General features: G+C 34.1%; 1 protein-coding gene across 1 annotated transcript in view; it reads left to right on the top strand.

The window, feature by feature from the left end:
• Positions 1-15,800, top strand: part of LOC110460562 — a 45,049-nt gene extending 29,249 nt beyond the window's left edge. The window contains exons 6-10 of the mRNA XM_021513536.1: positions 2,365-2,406; positions 3,394-3,426; positions 8,481-8,500; positions 9,107-10,604; positions 11,270-15,800. Of these exons, the coding sequence (XP_021369211.1) occupies positions 2,365-2,406; positions 3,394-3,426; positions 8,481-8,500; positions 9,107-10,604; positions 11,270-11,691 (2,015 nt within the window). The 3' untranslated portion in view covers positions 11,692-15,800. The remainder of the gene's footprint in view (positions 1-2,364; positions 2,407-3,393; positions 3,427-8,480; positions 8,501-9,106; positions 10,605-11,269) is intronic.
• Positions 15,801-16,246: the final 446 nt, after the last annotated feature.

Below are 16,246 nucleotides of genomic sequence, written 5' to 3'. Positions count from 1 at the left end.
ACAATGCGCCTATGTATAATCTTCGGCACGATGAAGGACACAAATCAAGGTATACTGTTGATGCCGACATGTACAATGTCAGTTAGTACTTGATGTGATAGCAATTCTTTGAACTCTTTGTTTAGTCGCTACGGTTATTCACATACAACTTAGGATTATAATATATACTTATTGTAATTATATGTTTGAGGTCTAGAGTCGATAACCACTAACATACTCACACTTAAAGAGAAAAGAGAAAAATGTTCACACCTTGCATGCTAGGTCTTGCAATATACCGGAAAGTACACAGGAAGTCTGCAGGATATAGTAACGCCTATAAGATTCGGCATTGTATATCTGGATTTTTTTTTTATATTTCAGAAATAGCATTTGAAAAAAAGCAGCACCACAATAAAATCCACATACTAGTTGCGAAAAACCAAACCATTGGTATAAATAGGTAAAATAAAACCAAACCAGGAAACACATAAAACTATACCACACCGATCACCAAACATGGAACAGGTATTTTTTTCAATGCAGAAATATTTGTTTATGTTTAGTGCGTGAACGCAAGATATAAAAATAATGTATCAACAGCTAGATTTTCCGTACACAGAAAACTCATTCTCTTAGATGTGAGTAATAGTTCCAGGACGAAATATCCTAGTACAACATATTTAATTTGAATAAGGTAAGCAAATTGATCAAAAGACTTTTAGATAAATAGAGCTACCGTGTCCAAAAATACTGAGAAAGACTAGGTATCGAAAAATGCACGAACCATATTTAGGACGTACATTTGTTTTCAAAATAAAGTAAGTCGTAATGTTATTTAACATATTTTTATATCAAGAGACTAACCTTCACATGGAAAACATATATTCCGATAGGACTTTATAAAAGCGAATTTGAAAAACATTAAAATCCAAAATCCTCCAAAAAGTAACTACGAAAACGAAAACTCACTTTTAGCACTGGTCAACGATGCATTACAGCCAAAGTCACTGTCAACCGCTCTAGTGTATGCACTTAATTCCTTCTGTAGCCAAAGGTGGCGTCATTTTCAAGATATTTTGCAGTGAGTTGTGTGTCGTGAAACAGTTTCTTTTTTACGTTCGTTTTTCAGCACAACGAATAATTGTCCCCAGTCTATGTGCGATGTCAATGTCGTCTGATCGTAGGGCCACTTTCAGACGAGTATTGACAAAGTCCACGATCTTGCTAACACAATCCTCCACTGATTCTCGTTCAGAAGGGTCGGGCAGTCCATTAATCCGGATCGAATTATAACGACCATGCTGCTCAAGGTCGTTATAGTGCTACCCAAGGTCGCTGATGAATTCCTCGGAATATATTACTCTCTGTTCAAGGATGGTGACCTTTTTCCCTCAGGTCCTCGTTCTCAGACTCGAATGAGTTAATTCTCATTTTAAGTGAATGAATAATTTCTTCGTTCTCCCGGTGAATCCGCCTGAAGTTCGTCCTTTAACTTTGCCACAATAGAGTTAAGATAGTCCTTTGTAATAGTGTTTTCAATTTGTTTTGATAAATCATCCAAACTTTCGGTCACAGTCTTCGCCTTACTCGGACACATACTTGTCTATATGGTGAAACAGTAGATATATACACACTATACCGGCAAGCGCCTAGCTATGGTACACGTCTATATAAATGCATGGTAAGTAGTGGTCACCGCGCGTGAGTAGCGTCAGTCTGTGTATCGAAAAAAATATAAAATACACATTTCCTTCAGTTGGATATGCTGGAAAGAAAGGTATCGTAGAGAAAATACTTTCTTAAGTCTCCATGATGAAAATGTAATGATAATCTATACCAGAACTTACGTTAAAAGTACTTTTTGGCGGAGCGTTGTTTTAACCGTCCATTCAAGGTGCGCGCGACCTTAACATTTCCCTCATATTTTTAATCTAACATTGAGGACAGATGTTGTTTGATAAACGAAAATTAAAATAATTTTTTTTCAAACAAATTCATTTATTTTTGACTTCAGTAACGGTCAAACCGAACGAGAGGGGTAAGGAGAACAGAAAGATAGAGATCCCATGTTTTGCAATAGGGGCAGCATATCCCGTCCGGTTTCTTTTGATATCCCATATATAATGGAACCAACCAGATCGCTGATTTTACAGGGCTGTCACAGATACACCAGACATACAAGTACCTCAAACCTGATAAGATTTTAAAGAATCATATCTATTCCTCAATTAACAATGTTTCTTCCTTTTTACTTGCTATTTAAATACTTCAAGATGGGTTTTATTTTTCTGTGTTCACTGCTATTCACAGTTGGTTTATGTCTTCATAACACCGTAGTGTAGTGTCAAGTTTTTATTTTATCTTATTGTTTTCTTTCCAAAGTTGAGAAACGAAAGAAAATGATTGCAGAATTGGAAATAGAAAGTAAGTATTCCGTTTTATTGTAATATATATTTTTTATCCAAATCATATTGACTTAATAATTTAATGATACTGTAAAACATTGAATATTTCTTTTGATAAGGATTTGTTTAATCATCGTTTTTATCTAAACTGATTAAATGCATCATGCTTTCCCTGTTTTACAACTGACAGCGGCAATTAAATGGTTTATCGGTTAATATCAATATAATTGCTCGATTATTGCAGATGATTTATATTTAACGATTGTGAAGCACGGTAAACGTATTGAAGGAAAACCATTCACTTTTACATATGATATTTCTAAATTATCTAAAACGACAAAAAACGTCACTGCATCCAAATGTGCGGGAATTGAAAACGTAATCCTCTGTGCCATATTGCATTGACATCTCGATTGAGAATAAATTTGCGCTCCATTTTGTTTGTCCAGTAAACCCAATCCTACCTATTTTGGTTATAACACCGAAACATTTTGTAAAAAGATGTTTTCATTTTCTTATTTTATATCTGGTCATTAATTCCCTGTGATATCCCCATCCATGACAGGTATCACTTTTAAATTCTTTTGACAATTTTGAAATAAGTCTGTGTTTCTTTCTTACCATTTATTATGTCCATTTTTTTTTNGTAAAAGAGAACAGGGTGAAAAAAGAACAAATAAAGACCCCTAGTTTATCGATAGGAGTTAACATATCAGTTTCTGTATTTTATGATCTCTAAACACAATACCAAACAAAGTCCCGGATTTTACAGGGATGTTGGATTTTGCTTTTGTTACAATGACATGCTGATTGATACACATGACCCATTGTTTCCTCAAACCTCATATTTTACAATTATTTCTTCTCCTTATTTGCGATTTAATTTTTTCCCCGATGGTTTTTATTTTTTCCGTGTTCATCGTTATTTATAGCTGATTTATGTTTGTAAAGCAACATGTTATAGTACAGAAAGAAGTTTCACTGTCTTATTGTTTTCTTTTCTAAGCGATGAGACAAACGCAAGTAAAGAAATTGGAAAGTAAGTTATCCTCTTTTATTGAATTATTAATTCGTTTTTATCCGAATTATTTACTCTAATTGGAATAGAGAAAGTTTTAAAAAGCAAAATCCTTAATGTTTCTATAGATTATGATATTGTTTAATCTCATTTTTCCCATTTCAATTGATAAAAGGTATACAATATGCATCAGAGCAAAAGATTTATTGACAACAGACAGTGGGAAGTACATGATTTACCTTTGAAAGTTAAAGACATTTTCGAGTATGACAAGATATCGTTAACGACGAAATGTAACCAAATCCAATGTCTGGGGAATAGAAAACGTTTTCTTTGGCGCAAATCTGCAATGCCGTCACGATTGAGGATATATTTTATTTTTCAAAAGATATGATCAATATTATACTATATGATTTGTCAATAATGAGCATAAATATCATATCACTTTGACATGTATTATTTTTGATATCTGTCACATTGTCAATCGGTTTTAGGTTTTTGTTTTTGCGTTTATGTTTTGTTTGTTTGTTAGTTGTTGGGTTTTTTTTGCATCTTTAGGTTGGATATGCTTCCGTTTTGTGAATCTTTTTATTTGTATATTTTTAAATGACTGAAATTGTTGATGCACAGTAACCAAATACAAAAACAATACCAGCACAATATGTGTAACAATACCTACCTCATCTAACAGTGAAGTCAAATGTCGATTGACTAACGGGAACTGAACATAATTCACATCGTTATTTCTAGCACAATATTTAGTAACTAACGTTAACAGCGCGTTAATTCCGTACAAATGATTTTTGTGACTTGACATGATTTTCAAACTGCATCAATTATTGAAATGGAATTTGTCTTTATTTCATCTTTCTGTCATAAACACAAACAAATGGATAATTTTGTTTTCAACTTGGTAGGTTAATTATACAATAGATGTATTTTATAATAAATTCAAAGTCAAAATACTAAATAAGACGCAAACATTTTCTTTGGACAATAGTCTATCATTATTCTTTTACCGTCTATTTGAATCAGACTTTTTTTATTTGTTAATAACATTAGGTTAATTTGCACACAGTGCAAATAGTATGTAGACAGTAATACAGTGCAAATTTGTCTGTTTAACACCGTGATATGGCATTAATTGGAGTTTTTAAGTCACCTGACCTTTGCTCAAGTGACCTATTCTGATCGTTTTCCGAACGTCGTCGTGCGTCGTCAGTCGTGCGTGTTGCGTAAACTTTTTACATTTTTGAGGTCTTCTCAAGAGCCAGTGAATGGATTTGTTTCAGTCTTGATCAGAATCATCCTTGGTAAATGAGGCTACACAATTGTAAACTTGGGATTCCTACCCCAACCCCAAGGGCTAGGGCGGGACCCCAGTGTAAAAAATAACCAATATTTCAAACATCTTCTTCTCCAGACTCAGCATTTTCTCTGCATGGATAGAAAGATCATCAGGGACTGTATTAAAATGGTAAATTTCAGTACCCCCGGGTCATCAGTTCTCCGTCGGGGAGGGATACCGTTTACTAGGTTTATATAGGACAATAACACATGGTATTGTTTTTCAATTTTCAATGGGAAATTATTCTTACTTGGTGAAAATCCTCCTTGGAGGAAGATGGCATTAAATTGTAAAAACGGTATTCCTGCTATCTATGTAAAAATCAAATTATTGTCTAACAGACGTGATGATTTAGAATTCCCAAATATTGAATACGTGTCGGTTGAGTGTCAATATCTAACAAACCAGTCTTGTGCGGAACTTTGTATGGGCCTCCGATATCTCCAACTTCTACATGGGATCACATTTGATATTATGTTGACTTGGCTTTTAATACTTATATGAGAAATATAATTCTAACTAGTGACTTCAAGTAAAATGTACGTGACACGAATTGCTACGGTCATTGCCTTCTCCGATCAACAATTAGCACAGATGATATCTGAACTAACGTGTTATACCGAGTCTTTCTCTTCTCATTTAGACATTACATGCGCAAGTAATAACGTATTAAATACCTGCTTTGTCAGTGAATGTTTCGTTGATCAATATAAACACGCTATATCTGATATTTTTAATGAGAAAAAAGTCTGAAAGCTTTTCCGTGATGGCGATTATAGTGAATATCAACATAATTCACTGGGATGATATTACCAACAGGGATGATATTGATGGAATTGTTAGTTACTTTACTTCCATAGCTCTTAAAATTGTTCATTAATGTATCCCTAACAAAATAGTAACCATTTGTGCTAACGAACCCACTGGGATATGTAATCGAATAAGAGAGCTGACTAGGAAAATAAATAAAAGAACGCTTTCCCATCGAAAAGCCAAAAAAGAACTATGAAAGAAGAATAGAGGGCAAACTTTAAACATTAACGTAATATATGTGCATATACTATGTCACTCTAAACTGATTTTTGTTTAGATTAATTATTCAATGACATCCATAAAAGTAATACTCTTAATGCTAGAGAAAAATGCAAGTCGTGTAATTCTGATAAAAAGTTCAACAATTCTTCCAAACACCACAATAATCGTTATTTAACTGATGACAAGGTTAAGGCTGCTATTTCAATAACTATTTTCGTTTTCAGTCAAGTATTGATTATCGCGGTATCGAGGTTCCCGTTCTTTAACTGAATCATGCAATTAAATACATAAGTGGGACAAAACTGGCTCATTCAGTTAAAGCCCTCAAAAGTCGAGATTATGACATTAAGTAAAGAACAAACCAGCTCACCATCTCTCACGTTTGAATGGTATTATCTTGATTGAATTTGACATTCACAAACATGTATTAATTTCTCTGGGAACAGAAACTTGGCTGAGCACCTTAATCATGTAGTTGGCAAAGCATCAGTAAAGTTAAATATAATGTGTGAAATAAAATTCGAAATTGACAGACTATCACTCCAAAAAATATGCATTTCTTTCATAAGACCAATTCTGGAATACGAGGGTTTAGTTTGGGACAAAACAACAATTGTTCATTCCAAAACAATAAAATGTTACCGGTTGGACAAAACTTAATAGTATTTTTAACATATAAAAAAGAAACTAGCTCTCTCAACTGAACGTTTGATTAAATGGAAAAACCTCTCAATTGTTTTCATAGTGACATGATTTTTGACTATTTCATGGAACATCCATATATACTTTACCACATATTGTGCTTATCTTCGTTTGTCTAAATGCCCTGTAATGTCAAATACTAGTCATTCATAGTAAGAGAGATGAGAAGGATTTAGATAAGTACACAGTACCTGTTTCCTCCTCATGTTTGCTTATCCGTTTCGTATTATACATGCCATGTATTCCATTACAGTTTATCTAACGCATGTTTCACACTTATAAATATCATGGAAAAAAAGTCTGCCCACGCATCGTTTCATCCAATATCATGATATAATATACAATTATTGACCAATTCAGCCGAGGGGAATATCTCCTTCGAGTGTTAATAAATCCTCGTATTTACCTGAAAACTGATCAATAACTGTTTTATTATCTGACATTTTTATAAACTTATCCATGTATATCACCAATCCATACTAAGCATATTTCGTGAGTATGGCACCTGTAATGAAATTCTGCCTACACAGAATATGTGTCTCTGTGCGATTAAAATGGCCTTATATTAGCTGTTAATAAGATCAAAAACACCATACTGCGTGATGTGAGTAAATGGGAGAAAACTCAATCAAACACATTCAGTATTTATCAAAAGTAATATGCATTTCATGGGAAAAATACAGTACCGTGTAACGGTATCTTCAAACATCACATTCGTTTACAATGCATAAATAAATATTATTTATAATCACAATTTTCATCGGTTATTAAATCTCATCCGTCCGGATTTTTCAGAATAAACAATTACAATTGAATATGTTTTAAACAATAACTCGAGATTGTATTCTGTCTTGATACCAAAACTAAAAAGAAAACTACGCTGATATTTGTCATTTCCACATAAATCTACCGAAGAACATTGTAGAGCTAGCAAAGTCTGTGTCCATTGCTTTTTCTTTCCAATATTAACGCAATACACAAACGGACGTGTCAGTAGCTCAGTCCTTTTGCACCAAAAAAGTTTTAAGTTGCTCATCGGAAACAGTTCCAAATCTTGACAAGCCGAGTTTGTTTACACTGTCGCTTGTCATTTTCACTCCAGTGAGGCAACGACAATCCGCTCATCTGATTGGTCAAACATTGTAGCACAGGTTACTGGATTGTAATATTCACCTGTGAGGCGCCTGTCGGGGTTTTTGACTTTTATATTCACCTCGCATGCACGGATTCTGAAGGTTTCGGTTTAACATTGCAATATATTTAGACCTATAAGAGGTGTTTGACCAATCAACGACTGGGGAAAATGACAGTCATATAATAATAATAATAGATACACACCCGACATATACTTTTACAATTGTAAAGGTCCTGTGTTTTAACGATTGTTTACGTGTCCTTATTGCGACTACCATTATTACATAGGATACGAGGAGGTGTCCAAATTTATTTCATCAGATCACCCGTTAAACTTAAAATTATAATAAAATAATAGGTGTACATTTTCATGTTGAAACGATGAAATATTTGATTTTCTCTTATAACCCCGACCAGTTAGTTCACTCTGAAAATTGTTGATTTTCAAACGATACCTGTAATTAGTACAAAAACATGTACTCAAAATGGGTTTTACATTCCCACTTGTGAAGTTCAGTAATTTTTACCACTTTCATAAGTTTTAAAGAAACGGTATTAATTCAAATTAGGGAGAAAGAACATATTAGACGTCGTACTTCAATTGAATACTGATGATGTCATGTTTGTATGATCGTTTGTAAAGAATTGATTAAAATGGGGTCGTCTACGAATATAAATTGTTGTTATATTCTTCGAGATGTTTACATGTATTACAAATACGATAATTGATTGCTCTTTATTTTCATAATACAGTCAACTTTGCCAGCAGCGTTATCGTTAATTCTTATGAAAGGTTGTTGTCAAATGAACTATTTAACTAGAAGTTCTGTTAAATTGTTTTTCTTAAATTTTCCAGTATCTACAGACATGGCGCAGGTAAGACACAATCTGTTTTTTTGTATATCTTAATTTTATGACTGCTCGATCGGCATCAGATAAATCAAGGAATACAATGTGTGTGAACAGAACCATTTGGTTGTAAAACATAAATAACGATCAACATTAATATTATCTGTTAAGCATTTCAGGTTCAGTTGATGACGTACTTATAGGTCATGATGACAACCCAGTTGAGTTTCGAAATCGGGAATTGACGTATCATCGTAACGCACGTGCACTATTGTTTTCCTAGTATTACTTTCATTTATCTGCTCCCCCTTGCAATCTTTTTCTACTTCCTCTAATACATACTCTTTCTTTCCAGTTTCTCACCAGGCTTTCGTCTTCATATGACCTTAGCTGTTTTGCAGACGTTAACTCCACACATTTTGTATATATATTGTCAACAGCGATGGCAATTAAAAAGAATAAAACATATTACAAAATTGTATTTGTGTCTGAACGTTCACTTTTTGTGTGTGTCAAAGAAAATTCAAACATTTATCCCAGTCAGCAACCTTCAATGTTTATCTGCATACACTTTTATGTATTTGGTATTATGTTCACCATAATCACAAATCCTTTGATATTTGATTTCAACAGGCACAAGTCGCCAAACAATGTCATGATTACGATAAAGGATCTACTTCGGTTGAACGTGAGCAAGTTTCGTTTGAAAACAGGAATTTGAAATACATGTATGACGCTTGTGAATCGGGAGACAAAGACAAATGTTTTGCAACTCATGAAAAGTTCCCAGCTTTATTAACAAAGAACAGTAGCGAATGTCTTCTTCGCATTGCTAAATCTGGAAATAAGGATTGCTTTATCGCTGTAGAATCTGTGTTGCTCGAAAAACTAGGAGAGGAGCGTCAACAATACATTGCTAATATTGTAGATGCGGATAACGAATCCATGCTTCACAAGGCTTGTCGTTCTGGAAGTAGAGACATGTATTCATACCTCTGTAATACATATCCATCTCTTGTTGCTTCTACAGACACCTCTACTCTCCTTCAGTTAACATGTGAGCTAAACAAGGCTGACATTATGAGTTTACTCCTACCTTCCGTGAAAGATGAGAATGATATTGGCAAGTGCCTTACGCAGTATACGTTGGATGACCGTTGTAAAAAAGCTGTTGCTTTGGAGCTAAAACAGCGATTAGCGGACAAAGTGAAATTACAAGGTTCCTATAGAATTGAGCCAACATTCAACAGTGTAGGAGAAGTGGTATTCCTGGCTTATGGATCAAACGTTGTTCGTGGAAGAGTGGAGCAGTTCGCGGGGATGATAGTATTATTCAGAAACCCCAAAAACGTCAACGATGAAGGAACTCGAGTAGCAAATAGTGCGGAAATGAGGTCATTGGAAACAAACAACAGCAAGGGCATTACATATGCTGCTTATAAAGCAATTGAGATGCATGGCACGCGTCTGATGCAATCACATTCGAACATCAATGCCTTGGGAGTCTCGCATTTGAAGTCCAGAAAAGAAGGCAAAGACTTGAAGCTGGCAGAAACAGCCCTTGTAGTTATATATTGTAGCTCAAAAGGATTAAGGCCAATACAGGAAGATGTATTTCCGCATCAGCTTTTGGTTGATGGTATTGCCGTTTTTACAGATGTACGTAAAGGATTCTTTGAAATCGCACCACGTACCTATTCAGCAATACCAAGCTCACATTTCCATCCTAAACTAAAGATGGGATGCGAATGCGACGTTGAAGAGGATGGACAAAGTAGGGGTGGAACTATTGGTCCGTTTGTGAAAATACACAGCAGAAAGGATGGTGTTCTCGACGGATTTTTGACATGCGCACATGTTGCTTATGGATTCAAGGAAGTAGAAGATAGTTATAGCTATGATGAAATCAACACTCCAACTCAACTGCAAGTCAACCAGCCTGCACTGAATACCTTCATGCCCTCAAAAAGCATCAATATTGATTCAAAGTGTGGTAGGACCTATCGCGGCACATACGGTGTAACAGTAGATGGTGTGACTGTAGATGCCGCAGTAGTAGCCGTCGAGAATGACAGAATGCCGTCAGGGGGAGAGTTCGCTTTTGTCCGATATAACCAGCTCGCTGAAATAGGTACTCATTTCTAGAATATGTAAACTTTGTTTTCGAGGAGTTATATTTGTCTATTTGCTGATGATAAAAAAACGAAGTTAAGTGCTTCCTTAATATCAAAGTTTTACTTCATACACAAACGTCCAATATTGCGTGACATATGAAATGTTCATTTCCGTCACGTCGTTGTAAAGGTAAACAATACTAATCGCTCACTCATTTATAGCTTGATAAAGGGACCAGTCGGTCTTAAAACGCAGCGGCACGTTCAATACGTACATTGTTCGTGTATACAGTTACACATTCATTACATATTTCGATACTGATGAATCATATTGAAGACAAGTGATGCCTTGTTATTGAATGAATTATGCATTTGCTTAAAGTACTTCAATATACTAAAACTCATTTCTATGTAGAACATTAATTCCCATACAAGTGCAGTAGTTGTATCTCAGTCTGATTTTGCAAACAGCAGGCAAATTATCTCGGATTTTTTAATTATGAACAAAGACGTAATATTTGAGTAATGTGAAACAGAATATTAAAAAAAAGTTTCATGACATTAATCAGTGGACGATGCATTATGTACAGATAATGTGGAATACTGTATTACATATATAAGAGTATGCTTAACCTGTAATATTGCACTGTTATATAAATCAACAACATACTTTCTTTTACAGGTTTCAAGACATTTCCTGTATTTGATTCTGCTGACCAGGCAGAGCCAACAGCGATAATGAATGAAGAGATAGTAAAGTTCGGAGCTATAACACACGCAACAAAAGGAGTGTATGTATCACTTGTCCACGTGAGAGAACCCATTTCAGTAAGAAGAGCCGGACTTACTGGATTGACAGACAGGCGTTTTGAAATGAAAGGACAGCTTGAAATCAGTAGTTGTGTGTCAAACGAGCCTTTCTTTGCTCTAGGTGATTCTGGTTCAGGCGTGTTCGTCAAAAGAGGTGATGACCTTCGGTGTTTGGGACTTGGTATCGGCTGTTTGTCAAATGGTTCGGCGGTTGTAACGCCAATTAAACCGATTCTCAAAGCACTCGGTGTCGAGCTAATGCGCTTTACTGAGCCTGTGGACGACAGTCAGTGATGGAGATCATTAAGACTGGAGTGCATTGGGACGGAACAACCACTAACAGTGTATCACTAAATTAAATCAGGACAGCAATTGGAACAGGTGAGAGAACGTTGAGACGCTTGTTAAATTGTACAGATATAAACGTACATAACGTAACACCAGCGTTAGAGAGGTCTGCAATGCGATACATATATTGATTATTTGCGCTGTAAAATTTTAATGAGAGAGATTATACATGAAACCATCTGGATGATTCGGTTTTGTTATTCAACGAAAGCATCAGAAATACTTGAAGAGAGCTATAATGTCTTTTACAGATGTTTAATTTATAGTTTGTATACATAATAAGTATTAAGTTGTTGTCTATGTGTATTTGTTATTAAGAAACAATATTTTTAAATCTGAGACGCATCACATCTGTGATTTTGAATTTTCTCTTGTGTTTTTAATTGTCTTTTTTCATGTTTGGGATAAATGTGTTTTGCATAACATAGTGTGTCGTGTACTATTATTAATAACTCTACATAGGTACAATTAATTCGCAATCCGGAGCTCTCTACAAATATCGATGTGTAAGTCCTGCAGAACTTGGAGAGACGGGTATGGGGATTTTTGCACCATGTTATCCTTGAACAAAATTGTTTTATATGTTACTACTTCAATACCAATTTGTATGCTGGTCTGAGCTGGTCTGCTGACCAAACAAGTAAAAGCCTAGTGTTTTGCTAAAATAATTCGATGTTTGGCAAACAGTGGTAAAATCATTAAAGTAACAAAAATGTAAACAAAGGCCTTGATACATATGAAAATTGAATTAACAAAATTGTTACATACGTATTAAAAAGTACAGGTTTTATTTTTAATATTTCTATATTTGTAGAATTGTTTAGTCTATAAATACTGGATAGTTACACAGTTTGAAATACACATTGATCTGCATGTAGTGTAACTAATTTTGACTCATGATGCCGTCACATTAACATCTTCGATATCTCAAGACATTACGCTCTCTTACCTTTCCTGACTTCTGGAATACGTCATGACGACATACAAGACCTTATAAATGGTAGAAATAAAGAAGTCTGATCTCTTGATTGACATCAAAAGAATCGGACGGCACCGGTACGGTAACAGTGGCCGGCTATATAGTCGGGTATCAACTTTTAAGGACAGTGACACCAATCAATAAGCTAAAGCTTGCTTTTGATTCGTCATGATTTATTCAAGAGTACATAAGTGGATGTGACCTCTAGAATTTCGAGAATTCACCAAAAAAGTCTACAAAGACGCGTTTCCTGACGCTTGGTGTAGATGTCGATGATGATAGCTAGGTATGGTAATTTGTAAAACAAAACGAATTACAGTATCAAGGAATCAATAGGGTTCAGCTGTACAATTGCTTACGGGAACCTTTCTGAAGTCTGAGTAGCCATGATTACAGATGTTCAAATTCAAAAATTCAAGAATACATTTTTTCATAAAAGTGTAAATGACAGAAAAGCAAACAACAAATATTCGCTTCTTTTTTTAAAGAAGAAATTTAGATATCAGTTTGAAGACACTGAACTGGTTTCATCACCATACGATATATAAATATATGGGGGGGGGGGGGTCTTTGTTTCTTTGTAGGCTCTTTTCAAACATATATTCCGGTTGTTGTTTTTTTAATTTTCGTGGTTATATAATACAAAGTCGTGTATGCTAAGTGTTCTCAATTTTCGTTGAGGAACGTTAGTGTGAATGTATTCCCTTTTTACTGTCATATGGTTTTGCAATATGTATAAGTATTATAAAGTATTATGATATATTTATTGATTTAGCAGATGATTTGTTTTCTGTTTTCTAATGTGTTAAACTTTAAACTTTAAAGTGTAGAGTCAGCAAAATATGAAGTCATAGCTATCTAACGGAGAGGCGTAAAAATACGCTTAAACGCGTTATTATGGCCTGGTTTCCAATTGCTGATATAAATCAGAAAATGTCTACTCTGCCAGTTCATCTGAATTCCCAACTGGTTCTGGGTGGTAAACCGTCACGCTGTAAAGTGCATTCGAAATTTACCTATACACTCGGGGTAATATTGCCTGGTAAGATATGAAATATAACGGTTTTTTTTGTGAATAAATATAGTAGTATATAAGCAGTCCTGATAAATTGATTTATTTATTTTTTCTTTTAAAGTATGTGTTTCCACTTTTATTTTTTTTTAATTTTGTATATATGAGTTTTTTTAGTTTTTTTTTTAAATCCAGTTTGTTTGGTGTATTTTGTCTATGATTCTATAGCGCTAACATCTCAATCATTTTCTTAAACCTCAAATTCATCACTTATGAATAAACAGTTTTTCTGATGAATTTATTTCAACATGAATAATATTATCTCATACATATATGAACTAAAACAATTTTTTATCATCAACATTTTACTTCTAGCGAATTAACATATGACCGAAAAATGATTTCAATATTTACAAATATTTTCGATCATGAAGTGTTTTTCTTGAATAGGCTTACAAAATAATAACAAAAGTTGTACGTACACGATTGGGGTCCTGATTTCAATAAAACAAAAAAAGAGTAATTTCTCATATGTTTATTAAATACAACGTGAAAAAGTTATTAATAGTATCAGAAATTGTACATGCATCAATTATTTTCAAAACCTGATGCTGCAACAGATACAAACATATAGTAAACACCTTCAACGTATTTTTGGTTCATTAAATTGTTCCTGGGTTCTATCTTTTCTAAGTTATATTCAGAATAAATAATGGTTTGTTTTTATGAATGACGTTGAACTTGATTAATGTTTTTGTGTTGGCTTGTTTTGGGGTTCAAAAGGTTTCTGTAGGTTTCGTGCTTATACTTATCGATACATAGTCTTGTATTTTAAATGTTCTGAATTTTCCGTCGAGGAATGTTGGTGTGAATTTATTCGCTTTTTACCGTCATATGGTTTTGCAATATGTATAAGTATTAGAAATAATTATATAGCCGATGATTTGCTTTCTCTTTTCTAACGTGTTTGGTTTGTTTTGGTAAGATTTTGTATAAGTTTAACTTTACCCTGTTAAGTCAGCAAAATATGTAGTCATAGTTAATTACCGGCGATATATCAAATTACACTTAAAAGCGTTATCATGGCCTAGTTTCCAATTGCGGATATTAATTATCTGCAATCATAGTGTTAATAGACTTAGGTGCATGGATTTTAACACATTATATAAAGGGGATATAACGGGGTCAGACAATGCTTACCCTGGCAGTACATCTGAATTCCCAATCGATCCTGAGTGGTCAACTGGCATGGTGGATAGTGCATTCAAATTTCACCAAGACACTTGGGGTTATATTGCCTTGTCAGATGTGAAATATAACGGTTATTTTGTAAACAAAATATATAAGCTGTCCCGATAGATCCATTAAGTGTTTCCCCCTTTTTTTTCATTTTTGTATATGAATTGGGTTTTTGTTATTTAAATTTTGTGTGTGATATTTTTCTATCTTGCTGTTGCTCTACCTTCTCCAAGATTTTCGGAAACCACAAACTTATTACTTATGAATAAACGGTGTTTTGTGATAATTTTATTTCAACATAAATGATACAATCTCATATATAATAATAAAAAAAATATCATCAACATATTACATCTAGGGAATTTAAAATTTTAATATTTACAATTTATTTTCATCTGGTCGCTTTAGTCTCGAATATGCTTACGAAAATACTCGGCAAAACTTGTTCATCTTTGTTGTACAGCTAGCCATGCTTTGAACGATCGGGGTCCTGATTTCAATCTAAAATAATACATTTATCATATGTTTAAAAAAAAAAGTAAAAAAGGTGTTAAATAATATCCAAAATCGTACATGCAAAAATTATTTTCAAAACCTTTTGCTGCAACGGATACAAACATGAAGTAAACAACGTTCTCTTTGTTCATTAAATTGTTCCTAGGTTATGACAATTTGAAAGGTAAAAACTTATAATCAATGCATACAATGGATTGTTTTTGTGAATGACGTTGAACATGAATGTTAATATCTGATATCAACTAATCCCTCTCCTGTGAAATGTAAATTAAAACAAATTGTACAAAAATAAACTAGTTTGCTACAGATTGTGTCTGTCTGCGTGTTTTTGTTAAAATCAATGGAAGCAATGGGGTAAAGTAAGTAATGGCTGGCTTAGTAAGTATTGACTACATTTTGAGCTGTCAAAATGGTCTCCACCAACCCGACAGTGCTTTATTGTTGAGTTGCAAATTGATATTAAAAAAAAACGGGGTCACGACAGGAATATTTTACCTAGTTAATTATACATCGCTCTGGCCTTATATCGGTGTTTTTTCTACGGGGACTCCGGCTTTCTTGCACCACCAAAACCTGGCACGTCCTTAAATGACCATGGATGCTAAAAGGTTGTAAAACTCTCTCCATTTGGTCGAACGTTTAAAACTAAAGCAGAAGGTAAGAAAACACGAAGCAAGGCGCTAGGAAACAAAAAGGTTATTAAAACGCAGCTGGAAAACATTTAATACCCAAAATGTTGTAATGGGAGCAGCAAA

Source organism: Mizuhopecten yessoensis, unplaced genomic scaffold, assembly GCF_002113885.1.
Source record: "Mizuhopecten yessoensis strain PY_sf001 unplaced genomic scaffold, ASM211388v2 scaffold10437, whole genome shotgun sequence".
NCBI classification, from domain to species: domain Eukaryota; kingdom Metazoa; phylum Mollusca; class Bivalvia; order Pectinida; family Pectinidae; genus Mizuhopecten; species Mizuhopecten yessoensis.
Note: the sequence above shows the minus strand (reverse complement) of the source record. Positions and strands in the feature narration are given on the sequence as shown.